General features: G+C 46.7%; 1 protein-coding gene across 1 annotated transcript in view; it reads left to right on the top strand.

Annotated features, from left to right (window-relative positions):
• The window catches only part of LOC141094247 (uncharacterized), a 104,613-nt gene extending 89,151 nt beyond the window's left edge, over positions 1-15,462 (top strand). Inside the window, exon 7 of the mRNA XM_073580065.1 lies at positions 10,066-15,462. Within this exon, the coding sequence (XP_073436166.1) occupies positions 10,066-11,513 (1,448 nt within the window). The 3' untranslated portion in view covers positions 11,514-15,462. The remainder of the gene's footprint in view (positions 1-10,065) is intronic.
• The last annotated feature ends 1,178 nt before the right edge of the window (positions 15,463-16,640 follow it).

Raw genomic sequence — 16,640 nt, 5'->3', positions numbered from 1 at the left:
GAATAAATGAGTTATCAAGGCACGCTTAAAATTGTGGGGATTGGGGACTAATCGTATTGACCTGAGAAGTGCATTCCAAAGAATTGGCGCAGCACGTGTATAGTCTTGGAGAAGGGAGTGGGAGGTTCTGATTATTGAGGATGCTAACCTCAGGTCATCAGCAGAACGGAGGGCGCGGATAGGATGGTATACTGAAACAAGGGAGGAGATGTAGGGTGGTGCTGAGCCATGAAGAGCTTTGTGGGTGAGGGTAATAAGTTTGTACTGTATTCTGGAGTGGATGGGTAGCCAGTGTAATGACTCGCACAAGGTAGAGGCATCAGTGTAACGATTGGCGAGGAATATGATCCTGGCAGCAGCATTCAAGACAGATTGGAGGGGGAGAGTTTGGTGAGAGGGAGACCGATTAGAAGAGAGTTACAATAGTCGAGATGAGAATGAATAAGAGAAACAGTAAGAGTTTTTGCGGAGTCAAAAGTAAGAAAAGGTTGAATTATAGAAATGTTTTTGAGGTGCAGATAACAAGAGCGAGCCAGTGATCGTATGTGGGTGACAAAGGAAAGCTCGGAGTCAAGTATGACGCCAAGACAGCGGGCATATTGCTGGGGACTAATAGTGGAACCACAAACGGAAATGGCAATGTAGAGTATAGGTACTTTAGTAGCGGGAGTTCAGTCTTTGACAGGTTCAGTTTCAATAATCAGTGACAAGATATTGACAACCCTGCCCATAAGAGCTTACACTCTACAATGTGGTGGAAGTGACACAAAGTACAGGGGCTTATTTACAATGATGGTCCAACTATCTTGAGGAATTGGGGTGGATAAAGGTTGGATGAGCTAGTCACCAGCCAATTTTTGTAGTGCTTTTGGATGCGAAGGACTTTGATGGAGGGTTATGAGGCAACCACTCCCTCTGAAGCGCAGGGGAAAATGACTCCCTGCAGCAAGAGCGGGCCTATGAACTGTGATGACCTCAATGAAATCAGCGCAGTTCACCTTGAAAAATCAGGGTGTGAACGAGTCATTCTACCCAGCTTTTCAACGTGAGTGGTCACCTCAGGTCACCGCTTATTCTGATATGCAAATGTCACACAGATGGTGTAACGGGGTCTTCCAATCTTGGGTACCTCTTTCAGTACCACCCCGTGTTTCCGGAGGTCCACTCTGCTTTGGCTGGAGTCTGAATGAAGGACGACCCTACTGGAATTCCTTGGTTACATGGGCGCATATAAAAGATCACTGCTTCTCCACGTATTTCCAGTCTGACAACACTTTACTCACAGGACACAGAATATATCACACAGATACAGAGGGCAGGCCAATAGAAAACCGGCAGGCCAGGCATACATTACAATAGCCGCCGATGGCCGGAGCCTGCCGATATTTACTGTGGGAATTACAAAGGTGGGGGGGGCGGACAAAAGGGGAATATTGTGTTCCCTCTGCCCAGGGCGCAGCCTGTGGGATGATGCATTAGGGACATGCATCTCCCATGGAACCTATTATACATACATATAACTGCACAACATATTCTGGGTGCTGAGTGGTTCTGTAACAGATGGATTACGGCATGGGACACTTTGGATTCTTTCAACTTTGGACAGGTGAGTGATAGTCTTTTTTCATTTTTGTTTCTTTACAGGTGACCATGGCTTCACTGGATTAGGTGTTAAGGTGAGTATAATGTGATTTTTATTTTTTTATTTTACACTTAATTTTCCTCCTATATAGACAGCGGGGCCTGAATACAACTCTCAACGTTGTTCCCTGGTTGCGCTGATCACAGGCAGAGCAGGGTACAATGATGTGAGGTCCACTCTGCTTTGGCTGGAGTCTGAATGAAGGACGACCCTACTGGAATTCCTTGGTTACATGGGCGCATATAAAAGATCACTGCTTCTCCATGTATTTCCAGTCTGACAACACTTTACTCACAGGACACAGAATATATCACACAGATACAGAGGGCAGGCCAATAGAAAAGCGGCAGGCCAGACATACATTACAATAGCCACAGGTGGCCGGAGCCTGCCGATATTTACTGTGGGAATTACAAAGGTGTGTGGGGGGGGAAGGGGCGGACAAAAGGGGAATATCATGTCCCCTTTGCCCAGGGTTCAGCCTGTGGGCTGATGCATTAGGGACATGCATCTCCCATGGAACCTATTATACATACATATAACTGCTCAACATATTCTGGGTGCTGAGTGGTTCTGTAACACGGCTCCCCCTTTTCAACGACGCGATCGGCATGCACAGTCTGATCCTTAACGGATCGGTTTGGGGATGACCGAAGTTTATGGGGTTGGTACAAGTTCCGTTTGTCGACTTAGTCCTTCGGCGTTACCGTTTTGTTTGCCGGGTCTGTAGTGGATGGTGAAGTCCAGAGGTTGTAGGGCTAAACTCCACCGCAGCAATCTGGCGTTGTCTCCGGAGACCCGATTAAGCCAGACTAGGGGATTATGGTCCGTTAGGAGGGAAAACTGTCGTCCATACAAATATGGTTGCAACTTCTTGAGTGCCCATACTACCGCCAGGCACTCCTTCTCGATGGCCGCATAGCTTACTTCACTGGGCAGTAGTTTCTGACTCAGGTAAGCTACCGGGTGTTCTTGGCCGTCCGGCCCGACTTGGTTCAGTACTGCCCCCAATCCAAACATAGAAGCGTCTGTGTGAACAAGGAAACGTTTAGTTGGATCGGGTGCGGCCAATACAGGGGTATTGGTGAGGGCGTCCTTTAGTTGGCGGAAGACTTCCTCACACTCTGGGGTCCAGGTTACCTGGCGGGATTGGTTCTTATGGGACAGATCAGTGAGGGGCTTGGCTATGCTGCTGTAATTGGGAACGAATTTCCTGTAATACCCCGCTGTCCCTAGAAACGCCATGACCTGGGTTTTAGTGCGTGGGGTGGGCCATTTGGCTATGGCTTCAATCTTGGCTGGTTCTGGTCGCTGTTTCCCACTTCCCACCCAATGCCCTAAATACTGAACCTCTGCTTTGCCCACGTGACACTTGTTTGGGTTCAGGGTGATTCCGGCCTGGTGGATCCTGTCCAATACTGTCTCTAGGTGATTTAGATGCTCTTCCCATGTCGCACTGTAGATGGCGATGTCGTCCAGGTAGGCACAAGCATAGTCCTGGAGACCATCCAGAAGCCGGTCAGCCAGCCTTTGGAAGGTCGCCGGAGCATTCTTCATCCCGAATGGCATAACTCGAAACTGGAATAAGCCGAGCGGGGTGACAAATGCCGACTTGGAAATAGCATCATGACTAAGGGGAATCTGCCAGTAGCCTTTGCATAGATCGATGGTGGTCAAATACTTTGCCCCAGCCAGCCGGTCTAACAACTCATCCACACGCGGCATGGGATATGCATCCGTCACTATTTTCTCATTGAGCTTACGATGGTCTACACAAAACCATGTAGTTCCATCCTTCTTGGGCACTAACACTACAGGGGATGCCCAGGGACTATCTGACTCTTCAATGACCCCTAAACGCAACATCTCTTGTCGCATCCCCTCTCGTACATACTCAGGGACACAGAAGGGGTTTTGTCGCAGGGGGGTCTGATCCTGGGTCTCAACCTTGTGTTGTGCCAAGCGAGTGTACCCTGGTCTCCCCGAAAACATCCTCTGTCGCTGCCTCAACAACTCCTCCGCCTGCTGTCTCTCCCGGGGGCCTAGGTCTTCAAACAAGTGTACCTGGTCCCATGTTTTAGACTGAGTCCTTTCCCCTAAGACATCCGGCAAGGGAAGTCCGGCTAAATCCTCTGCTTCAGGTGCACAGATGGCCACTACCTCTTCAGGGCGCCCCCGGTAGGGCTTCAGCATATTCACGTGGAACATGCGGATAACCCTGTGGTCGTCACAATCGGCGACATTATAGGTTGTGTCGGCTATTTTCCCCACTACCTGGTAGGGCCCCTGCCATGCAGCTTGGAACTTGTTCTGCTTAGTGGGCTGTAGCACCAGGATCTTCTGTCCTATTTCCAAGGTGCGCTCTCTGGCCCTCCGATCGTACCATACGCGCTGGCGCTGCTGGGTCGCCTGCATGTTCTCACGTACAGCCTGGGTCAGCTCCTGTAGGCGGTCCCGGAATTCCAGCACATAGGGTACAATGGGTACCCCTTCTATGAGGCCCTTCCCTTCCCAGTGTTCTAGCACTAAGTCTAGGGGTCCCCCTACCCTTCTCCCATATACCAGCTCGAACGGGGAGAACCCCGTGGATTCTTGGGGCACCTCCCGATAGGCAAACAGGAGGTGTGGCAAGAATTTCTCCCAGTCCCTGTAGGTCCTGGTAAAAGTCCCAATGAGCTGTTTTAATGTCCTGTTAAAGCGTTCACACAACCCATTGGTTTGCGGGTGGTACGGGGCGCTTCTAATGGACTTTACGCTGCACAGCTTCCACAGTTGGTTGGGTACCCTGGTCCGAGATAATCTCCCGGGGAAATCCAACCCGTGAGAACACCTGGAGCAGGGCGGCCGCCACAGTCTCTGCCAGTATGTTAGGTAACGCAACCGCCTCTGGATACCGTGTGGCATAATCTACCACTGTCAATATATACCTTTTCCCTGACGGACTGGGTTTGGCTAACGGCCCTATCAGATCGACCGCTACTCGGCTAAATGGTTCCTCCACAATGGGGAGGGGGAGTAATTTGGCCTTGCATCGATTCCCCCCTCTTGCCAATGCGCTGGCAACTGTCACAGGTCTGGCAGTACTGACGAACATCATAGGTTACCCCCGGCCAAAAGAAGTTTTGTGTCACGATGCCTGGTGCGACTGACGCCGAAGTGCCTGGCCAAGGGTATGTCATGAGAGATTCGCAGTAACTCCTGCCTATACTTCTTGGGAACTACCAGCTGTAGTTTTATAGTGGAGCTCGTCCCTGTGTGGTGCTGCTCTGTGATCCGGTAGAGGAGTCCCTGCTTCCATACAAACTGTTCCCCTTTCAGTACCCCTCTCCCCTCCTGTGCCTTCCCACGATATCCCTCCAATGAAGGATCCTCAAGTAACTCCCTCTTAAATTCATCTGGGGTGGCCCAAGAAATGTGTCTGGCTATGGGAATACGTGTAGGGCTGGGATGTCTTACCTATGCCTCCTCTGAGTGTGATTCCGCCTCTGCAGCTCGAGCTTGTCTCCGGGTGGTCACAGGATATGTCTCAGCCAGAGGGGCAACCGAGAATGCAGACAACATGGGCCCCAAGTCATTTCCCAGCAAGACATCTGCAGGCAAATCCTCCATCAAGCCGACCTCAACAAGGCCATCCCCGACTCCCCAGTTCAGGTGAATCCTAGCAGTGGGCAGTCGATGTATGGCTCCCCCTGCTATACGGACTGCCACTGTCCGGTCCATCTTCTCTTGGTCCCGGACGAGATGAGGCTTCACAAGGGTCAAAGTTGCCCCGGAATCTCTTAGTCCCTGCATACGTTTCCCATTAACCCACACGACCTGTCGATGCTGTTGTTGATTATCTGCCCGGGATGCCTGCACGGGGCTACTTCATGCAGCACTTCCTCCATCTCTTCCACCCCTTGGTTAGTCGTAGCCCCCAATGCCGGGTCAGCTTCGCCTTGGTAGCAGTGTACAGCAGCCCGGCTAAAGGTAGCTGTTCCCGCCTTTGGCCACTGGGTATGCGGAGTCCGGTTGGGACATTGTCTTTGCAGGTGGCCCAGCTGACGGCAGGTGTGGCATCACGCCCCAGGGGGACTGTGGTAGGCCGGGTTTCTAGCTGATCCCCCTACAATCTTCGGTGGTTTGGGGCCCTCCAGGTCCATGGGCGGGCCCTTAGTGACCACCTTTGATCCGGACAACTGAGGCCTCCTTGCATCATGATGTTCATCGGCCAGACGAGCGGCTTCCTCAAGAGTCGTTGGCCGCCTGTCCCGAAGCCATTCCTGTGTCTCGGGAGTTAGTCCATTAAAGAATCGTTCTAACAAGAAGAGCTGGAGGACGTCCTCCTTAGTGGTTGCTTGGCTCCCTTGTACCCACTGTAGCAGTGACCACCGTAATTTACTGGCCCATTCAGCGTGGGTATCGGTTACGCGTTTTATAAGTCTGCTGACCTTTTGGCAGTATGCCTCTGGTGTCAGCGCATACCGGGCCAAGATCACTTCTTTGATCCACTCATAGTCCATACAGTCCTCATCAGGTACCGTGCGATAGGCGTCCGCTGCCCGGCCTGTCAGATTGCTGGCCAGAATCTGAACCCATTCCTCCGGCTTTACTTGATGAAGGGCACACTGCTGCTCAAAGTCCTGCAGAAAACCATCAATGTCTTTCTCTGCCTCCCCCAACTGTCGGAAGGCATTATACTGGATCTTTTTGTGGCTTACTGTTGAAGGTACCTGGTCGAAGGCCAGAGCTCCCCCTGCTCGCTGACTCTCCTCTCTCCGCTATGCCATTTCCATCTTGGCCAGCTCCACTTTGGTCCGCTCTGCCATCTCCATCTTGGCTAGCTCTATCCTGGTCCGCTCGGCCATCTTTTCCTTCAGATCAGTACGCACATCAGCCATCACCTCTCGTATGATCTCTACTGCAGGGTTTGGGCCATAGAACGCCAGTCTGTTCTTTACCTCCCTCTGGAATTCAGTCTCCTCCACGTTCACATTGGGGTGGCGCTGCACTGTCGTGTTCCATGATGGCTGCTATCAAATCCGCTTTTGTTTTGTTGCTGGCGATCAACCCTCGGGCTTCCACCAGATCTTTTAATGTAATCCTCTTTAACTTCTGGTAGTTGTTTTCCATTCATTCCTTTCCTCCTGTAGAAGGGGTATCATATCCCGCTTGCTGCCACCAGTGTAACGGGGTCTTCCAATCTTGGGTACCTCTTTCAGTACCACCCTGTGTTTCCGGAGGTCCACTCTGCTTTGGCTGGAGTCTGAATGAAGGACGCTGGCTGGAATTCCTTGGTTACATGGGTGCATATAAAAGATCACTACTCACAGGACACAGAATATATCACACAGATACAGAGGGCAGGCCAATAGAAAAGTGGCAGGCCAGACATACATTACAATAGCCGCCGGTGGCCGGAGCCTGCCGATATTTACTGTGGGAATTACAAAGGTGGGGGGAGGGCGGACAAAAGGGGAATATCGTGTTCCCTCTGCCCAGGGCGCAGCCTGTGTGATGATGCATTAGGGACATTCATCTCCCTTGGAACCTATTATACATATAACTGCACAACATATTCTGGGTGCTGAGTGGTTCTGTAACAGATGGATTACGGCATGGGACACTGGATTCTTTCAACTTTGGACAGGTGAGTGATAGTCTTTTTTCATTTTTATTTCTTTACAGGTGACCATGGCTTCACTGGATTAGGTGTTAAGGTGAGTATAATGTGATTTTTATTTTTTTAGTTTAGACTTTTCTCCTATATAGACAGCGGGGCCTGAATACAACTCTCAACGTTGTTCCCTGGTTGCGCTGATCACAGGCAGAGCAGGGTACAATGATGTGAGCTGTTTTCAACACCCGGAGCCAGCAATCAGCGCGACAGTACCGCTGATTCCCAGGTGCCAGTACTTTTCCCACTGATGACACACCGATGTTATCCATATGTCATTAGTGTGCACATGTGCAAGACTTTTTGTGGACCGTTCTGCTAAAAAAACAGTAATGTCAGCATGCCTTGCCCACAGACACACGGTCTGTGGAAACACACTGACATTTGCGCAGATCCATTCAGTTCAGTGGGTCGTCACTGGTACATATGAAAACTGTCACATGTACCGGACACACTGACGTGTGAAGGAGGCCTTAAGGGGGTACTCTCATTTCCAAGATCCTATCCCAAAATATAGTAGGTGTAATTATAATAGCAAATACCTCCAATTAGATATGTGGCATAGTTTTCCTGATTCTCTGTCGCTTACCCCATGTCCAGGGGATTGCAGTAGCTTAGGTAGCCATGATTATGACCACTAGCAACTAACAGTCACTATATGAGTGGTAGTAACCATGGATACCTAAGCTAATGCAGTGCTCTGCACATGGGGTGATCAACATAGCGAGTCAGAAGAACTTCACTACATATTTCCTATTATTATTACACCTACTACATATTCGGATAGTTGAAAAGAAATGGGAATACCCCTTTTAGAATCTCACATGGTTTTTTTGGTGTATATTTTTATCTGTTGCTATAGATTGTAATGTAACAAAGCTTATTTTTAATTCTCTCTTTCTTCAGTCGTCCATGACAGCACCACCTGAGAGAGGGGATTACTACCCCTGGTGTTGAGAAAAATCAGGAGGGGACAGAGCGAGGGTTATAGTTATCGCTCCATTTTGGCCCAGGAGGGCATGGTTCTCATGCCTCAGGACCATGTCGGTGTCCGAGCCTTGGGTCCTTCCAGACATCCCGGATCTCCTACTCTTATCCCAGGGCCCAGTCTTCCATCCTCAGGTGGCTGGCCTACATCTGACGGCGTGGAGTTTGAACGGACATTGCTAAGAGATAAAGACTTCTCCCCAGACCTGATTAACACTCTACTTAAAAGTAGGAAAATCATCACTACCAAAATCTGTCAGGATTTGGAAGAGATTCCTTCAGAACTCCGGAATAGTCGCTGGGGGTTCAGCACCTATAAACCAGATCTTAGAGTTTCTTCAGAAAGGTCTGGATATGGGGCTTTCCACTAGTACCCTTAAAGTACAGGTATCATCCTTGGGGGCCCTCTTTAGCTGCAACATAGCGGGTAATTACTGGATCAGTAGATTCATTAAAGCAGCAGGTAGATCCAGGCCAATAGTGAAAGATAGGTTCATGCCATGGGACTTAAACCTAGTCCTCACGGCTATGACAGCGGCTCCATTCGAACCTATTTCATCAACTTCCATAAAAAACCTGTCCCTTAAGTAGCCTTCCTGGTAGCTCTAACCTCAGCTCGTAGGGTGAGCGACATCCAGTCATTATCTAGGCGTCCTCCTTATATACAGTTTAAGGACGATAGAGTAACACTCAAACCTGATCCGGCGTACTTACCTAAGGTAGTTTCTAGCTTTCACAGGACACAGGAGATAGTCCTTCCATCCTTCCTCCCTAATCCAGCTAATGAGAAGGAAGAGAAACTACACACCCTAGATGTTAGGAGATGCCTCAAAGAATATCTGGCAGTTACCGATCCCTGGAGAAAAGATAATGCCCTGTTTGTCTCCCATCAAGGCCCTAGGAAAGGTTGTAGAGTATCAAAAAGCACACTAGCTAGGTGGATTAGAGGCGATCTTAATCGCATACAACTCAAAAGGCAGGTCGCCACCCGGAAAGCTGAGGGCGCATTCCACCAGAGCCATGGCGACCTCGTGGGCCGAGAGATCAGAAGTCTCCATCGACCAGATATGTAAGGCGGCTACTTGGTCCTCCGTGCACCTTTTATAGTCATTATAGGCTAGACTTGGGTGCTTCCACAGACCTCTCTTTTGGTTTAAGGGTACTGCAGGCTGTAGTCCCTCCCTAAATAGTTATTACTCTCTGTAATTCTCTCAGGTGGTGCTGTCATGGACGACCGAAGAAAGTCGTAGTTACTCACCGGTTAACGGTATTTTTCGGAGTCCATGACAGCACCCGTATATTCCCTCCCTTTAGTTTAAAATTTTGGGTGTGCACTTCTTCCCCTTATAGGTACACGGGTAATTTAAATAGTCGTGTAAAGTATTGTATATAAATTATGCTATTAACCGTTGTTGTCCTCTTGTGCTCTGTAATCCAACTGATGCGTGGGAGAGGTGCCGCCTTTTTGTATCTGTAGGTTTCCTGTTCCTAAAGGGCGGATCCCCTCTCTCAGGTGGTGCTGTCATGGACTCCGAAAAATACCGTTAACCGGTGAGTAACTACGACTTTATTGCTTCAAACTTTTCTGCGTTTGTGTATTATGTTTGTTGCTTGTACTTTGGAGGTTCAGTACCATGGGATTTGTGAACAGGTGGCTCACCACTGTCTGAGGTCATAGTTTCATTATACTTTGAGTTGTATAGAATTGTGTATATAGAAATGATATAAAATATAAGGCATTGATATTGAAAAATAATAAAATCCGTTTCATTCTTGGCAGGTGACTGTGGTGTCAAACCAGATACCTATGAAAAGCATGTCATTATTCCAGCTATACCTGCAGTCCTTCAGAGCAAAAATCAATCATCGAAGCCTTTTCAATCAGTCCTCTATTTGGATTCATCACAGACTGATAAGCAAAATGAAAGCTGCAAACATGATGTTGAACATCAAATAATTCCCACAGAGAAACCATTTACCTGTTCAGAATGTGGGAAATATTTTAAATGTAAATCTAAATTGCTTACACATGAGAGAATTCACACAGGAGAAAAGCCATTTTCCTGTTCACAATGTGGGAAATGTTTCAACCAGCAAGCAAATTTCCTTAGGCATCAGAGAAGTCACACAGGAGAAAAGCCATTTTCATGTTCAGAATGTGGGAAATGTTTCATGGTTAAATCAACACTTCTTAGACATCAGAGAAGTCATACAGGAGAAAAGCCATTTTCATGTTCAGAATGTGGGAAATGTTTTAACCGTAAGTCAAATTTGGTTACACATTACAGAAGTCACACAGGACAGAAGCCATTTTCGTGTTCAGAATGTGGGAAATGTTTTATCCATAAGTCAAATTTGGTTACACATTACAGAAGTCACACAGGACAGAAGCCATTTTCGTGTTCAGAATGTGGGAAATGTTTTATCCATAAGTCAAATTTGCTTACACATTACAGAAGTCACACAGGGGAGAAGCCGTATTCATGTCCAGAATGTGGGAAATCTTTTATTCAGAGATCATATCTTCTTAAACATCAAAGAATCCACACAGTAGAGAAGCCATATTCATGTCCAGAATGTGAGAAATGTTTTACAGAGAAATCAAGTCTTCTCAATCATCAGAGAATTCACACAGGAGAAAAGCCATTTTCATGTCCAGAATGTGGGAAATGTTTTACAGGGAAATCAAGTCTTCTCAATCATCAGAGAATTCACACAGGAGAAAAGCCATTTTCATGTCCTGAATGTGGTAAGTGTTTTACAGGGAAATCAAGTCTTCTCAATCATCAGAGAATTCACACAGGAGAGAAGCCATATTCATGTCCAGAATGTTGGAAATGTTTCAACCGGAAAGCACATCTCCGTAGGCATCAGCGAAGTCACACAGGAGAAAAGCCATTTTCATGTTCAGAATGTGGGAAATGTTTTATCCAGAGATCAAATCTTATTACACATCAAAAAATCCACACAGGAGAGAAGCCATATTCATGTCTAGAATGTGGGAAATGTTTTATCCAGGGACAAGATCTTATTACACATCAAAGAATTCACACAGGAGAGAAGCCATATTCATGTTCAGAATGTGGGAAATTTTTTACAGAGAAATCAAGTCTTCTCAATCATCAGAGAATTCACACAGGAGAAAAACCATATTCATGTCCAGAATGTGGGAAATCTTATAGTTCGAGTTCAAATCTTGTTGCACATCAGAGAACTCATACAGGGTAGAAACCATTTTTTATGTTCAAAATGTGGGATTTGTTATTTCTGGGAATCATCTTCATCATCTAAAAACTCATGTAGAGTGTGAAGGAAATAATAAAGGATATTAATAAGGCAGTAGAGTTACATTTAGTTGACAAAGGCTTTTGCTGGAGGTAGGTGTCAATCCTGGCACCTTAGCTCCTGGATTCTCAGCTTAGAGGGGGGATAGCAAACAGTCTGTACTAGAAGAAATGTCTCGTATTTGAAAGGGCACAGCTTGGCTCATTGTCCATTCATAGACTGCATGATAGTGTACAAGAGTAAAAAAAAAGATTAAAAAAAAAATGTAAAAATTTTTTACAAATCACAAACTAAAGAACAAAAAAAAAAAGAAACTATTAATTCAATCAATATATTTATGTTTAAAATAAAAAGTACACCTCTTTGGTATCGCCCCTTCTGGAACGACCCGAGCTATAAAACTGTCCCACTGTTCCCTTCAATGAACTCCATAAAAACAAAACAAAAAAAAGGCAAAAAGCTATGCTTTATCATGATATTGCTGAACAAAAGTGGAAAAATAAGCGATAAAAAAAGCAATCTGCATAAAGATTGTACAGCTGAAAACGTCATCTTGTCCTGCAAAAAACAAGCCGCCATACGGGTCCGTCAGCAGAACAATAAATAAGTTCTAGCTCTCAAGATAAAGCGATTCTTTTTTTGAATAAAATAGTTTTTATTGTGTAAAAGCGCTAAAACATAAAAGAATATAAGTGAAGTATTGCTGTAATCGTACTCGCACACCAAAATTATCCTATGTAACGGGCCATAAAGCATGAATATAAATAGACCACAAAAAACGCTTTAACCAAGGCCAGAGTAAAAGTTAAAGTACAAATGTTATTGAATATTGCATAAAAAAAAGGAATCTTAAAAAGTCAGACACACTACAACAGGTTTCTGGAAAAGTGGGTACACCCAACCCAAAAGTGGTGACAGTGACATACACCTGGTAAACCTTCAAGGCACAAAGTTTATTGTATGGGTAATGTCTTAGTGCAGGTACTAGCATTGGTTTAGTCCATTGTACATAGGTAATTATTCTGTAGAAATTAAATTAAAATGTGAACTTCTATTCCAAGGATCAATATAAGGTTGAAGCAGACCTTAGTAATCCAGACAAATAAACCAATACATAAATGAAGTGTCAGGATGCAGTGTAACACTAGTCACATAACATAATGTCCTATAATACAGCAGCACCATGGTCAGTATGCATATAAAACACCAATGATATCAAATACTGCAATATAAGGAAATGTGGCACATTATTATTGCTGTAGGAGGGCAACAACCCTGCAGAAGGACCGCTATCTCCTTTGTGTAAGGAGGAACAGGAGGAGCACTGCCAGAGCCCTGCAAAATGACCACCAGTAGGCCACAAATGTGCATGTGGCGCACAAACGTAGTGTATATACAGGGTGGGCCATTTACCGTATTTTTCCGACCATAAGACGCACTTTTTTTCCTCCAAAATTTTGGGGGAAAGTGGGGGGGGGTGCGTCTTATGGTCGCAATACACGGTACCTAACCTGGCTGGTGGCAGCGGGCGGTGCGGTGGTGGCAACGGGCTGTGCTCCGGTGCAGGGGCAGTGGGTCCGCCGGCATTTCTTCGCAGCCCGGAGGCCTCCACACTTCCCTTGCTGGCCGCCGCCATGTTGCGGTGGCCTCCGGGAACATGGCCGCCGGGATGGCGCATGCGCAGCTTCAGATCTCGTCCCGAGATCTCGTTGCCGAGATTTGAATCTCGTCCCCCGAGATCTCGGGACGAGATCTGATCCCGCGCATGCGCCATCCCCGGACCGGCGTCCATGCTCCGGGCTGCGAAGAAATGCCGGCGGACCCGCCGCCTCTGCATCGGAGCACATCCCGCTGCCACCACCGCAGAGCCCACCTGCCCCAGCACTGCTGCCCCAGCACAGCTGCCCCTGCATCAGCACTGCTGCCCCAGCACAGTTGCCATGCCCCAGCACAGCTGCCCTTGCCTCAGCACAGCTGCCCCAGCACAGAGCCGCCACCGCACGAGCCTGGACCACTGAATGACCCCTGTGACTACTCCACCTGTGCCGGATCCCTTCCCAGGTAAGCTGAATTCGGACTGTAAGACGGACCCCCATTTGACACATTTTTTTTTCCCTATTTTCCTACTGAAAATTGGGGTGCGTCTTATGGTCCGGTGCGTCTTATAGTCCGAAAAATGCGGTATATGGATAAACCTAAATAAAATGGGAATGATTGGTGATATCAACTTCCTGTTTGTGGCACATTAGTATATGGGAGGGGAGAAACTTTTCAAGATGGATGGTGACTATGGTGGCCATTTTGAAGTAGGCCATATTGGATCCAACTTTATTTTTCAATGGGAAAAGTCATGTGACACATCAAACTTTTTGAGAATTTCACAATAAAAACAATGGTGTGTTTGGTTTTAACATAAGTTTATTCTTTCATGAGTTATTTACAATTTTATGACTAATTATAAAATGTATTCAAAGTGCTGCCCATTGTGTTTGATTGTCAATGCAACCCTCTTCTCCCACTCTTGACACACTGATAACGGTGTTGCTATCCGTAAGCCAGGAGGAATAGACTGTTATCTATATGTTGAGTTTTGAATTTATGCGTTTGTTCTTCAGTCGGTCAAGAACCATACACTGTTGTCATATTACTGTAGTCTTAGGCTGAGTGCAGACGGACTTTTTGGCCCTGCTGATTTTTTCGCGCAGAATGGAAGAAATCCGCAGGTCAAATGACCTGCATTTTTCCTGCGGTTTTCTTCCATTTTTCATGCGGTTTTCCATCGCGATTTACCCCCTGCGGATTTTGTGACGGGAGATGGAAAACCGCACAAAAGAAGTAACATGCTGCAGATTTTGTACCGCGGAAAAATCCGCAGCGTCTGCACAGCGGTTTTTTTTCCATTGATTTTAAGGCTACTGTACATCACAATGCAGAAATGCAACGTTTCTGCGCGGTAAAATCCGCTGCGGATCCGCTGCAAATCTGCATCGTGTGCACACAGCCTTAAACGTTGATTTTTGGTCATTTTGAATAGCTAATGTTTGCCTCTTATATCAGCTCCTTCAATTTATTGTCTGCTATCTTTAGAAGACAGTGATGTAGGGTAATTGAACACTGGATTTTTACTTAATCTGTTGAATGACCGTTTTGTGGGTCCTGTGGTTTGTTGACTTACAAAACAGAGGATTAAAAACTATGCAAATTAAGTAGTCAAACAATGCAAGGTAGCCTCATCACATCGTCTTCTTGACCTCTGGATGCTGGCTTGAATGACAACAGTTATGAGCTATAAAAGTGGACTATGCCTCTGCAATTTACATCCAAACAGCCAAAACACCCAGAGAGCCAAGAGATCCTGAGATCCAAAGAACCAGAGACTCTTTACAGAACCACATCCAGGAACACTCTACAGGATAGCTGCCCGATCATGGCTCCATCATGAGGGAATCAGATTTTACATTTTACAGGATGCCAGCTTAGGGGACCATGGTCCCAGCTGAAAAAAATAAAGATCTGCTCCATTGACCATCGCTGTACCATAGATATGTTTGGGGTAGTCAGGATTTGGACCCACCGGTAAACAGAGCCCCTTGGATATATTTGGGAAAGCCAGGATTTGCATCCACAGGTCACTTGGCTCCATGGAGATGTTCGGAGAAACCAGAATGTGACCCTCCGTTCACCTGGCCTGTACCTCAATGGACTGTCAGCTTCGTAAGCTTGTTGCTACATCCTCCTGTCGTTCCACAGGTGGGGTGGTCGGCTGTTAAAGCTCTGAAGTCACCGACGAGTCAGTGTGAGACTCTTTAATTTTTCACCATCTTGGGTATTTTGCTGCCACTGTTCTATGTTATTTGCCAGTTGTGTGGTTCAATAAAGTATTGCCACATTGTTTTAGCTTCACCCTGTTTTGTCACAGTAGTATTATGCTCATGATCAAAGGAGAGAGGGCGTTTGGCAGGATGATCCTTTGGTCCATGCGGTTTCAGCTAGCTGACTAGAGCACCCGCAGACCCCTGTGTCTCCACATCTGTAATCGCACTTACCCAAAGAATAAAGTCGCCTAATCACTTATTCCACACGATGAACAGCATAAAAAATAACTAAAACTAATTCTTCACCTGATGTTGATTTGTTCATTCTGCCTCCCAAAGATCGCAGTAAGGATTGGCTCATATTTATTCTTTGCTCTATGCTGAGCGCTTACACCGGGGTTTCTGTGTAAATCTCTGAAATACGTGATTCAGTTGGAACTTCTGGTGGAAGATTCCCTATAATGAGGCAGATGGAGTCACTGTGGATGCCGTGTGGCTTAATATGTTCCGGCAGTGTCTATCTTTTTAGAAGTGCATAAAAGCACAGTCAACCACAGTTTTGTGCACCTCTGGAAAGGACATAGCCAAACGGAGTCCAGATTAACTCTGCTGCTGCGTTATAGTGAGAAACTTGGACGTCTCAACTGAATCATGTCACTAAGGGTATGTTTGCACAGTCAGTAAATGCTGCTGGTTGGACGCTGCATACATCTGCAGCGGCCAGATGTTACAGCATAGTGGATGGGATTTCATTAAATCTATGCGTGCAGGTGTAAGCAGGTTGCAGGATCCAGTGACGGACAGGAGACAGAACAAGGGTTAAAAAGTTTAACAATTTAACAGAGTATAAGCTCCTCGCAGGGAGATTAATGGTTAAAGAGTTAATGCAAGAAACAAAACAGGATAAAAGATGCAGAAAAGGAGCAGTCCAATTGTCAAAACTTATCGTGTTCTTTAGGATCCTCAGCTGATTCTGCAGGGGTTGTAGTGCCAGCAACGACCGGGAAGTTGTCCACAGATGGGGTCCTTTATATGACGATCCGTCTTCTGGCGGCAGCGGTCGGTCTCCGACACCTTCCGCTAAGCCCCCAGTCCACAAACTTGTGCGTCTAAAGAAGGGCCGCAGTACTTACAGAAACAATCGTGGTCTGAAGTGTAGCAACTGGCAGGGCAGGCCGCATGTGTTTGTCCGGCACCCGGACATGTGCTGCATCCAAAGCGCTGCCAGTTTATGCCCGTGGGAACATACCCTACG

Source organism: Dendrobates tinctorius, unplaced genomic scaffold, assembly GCF_039654945.1.
Source record: "Dendrobates tinctorius isolate UK_male_01 unplaced genomic scaffold, ASM3965494v1 ptg000063l, whole genome shotgun sequence".
Classification (NCBI taxonomy): Eukaryota; Metazoa; Chordata; class Amphibia; order Anura; family Dendrobatidae; genus Dendrobates; species Dendrobates tinctorius.
Note: the sequence above shows the minus strand (reverse complement) of the source record. Positions and strands in the feature narration are given on the sequence as shown.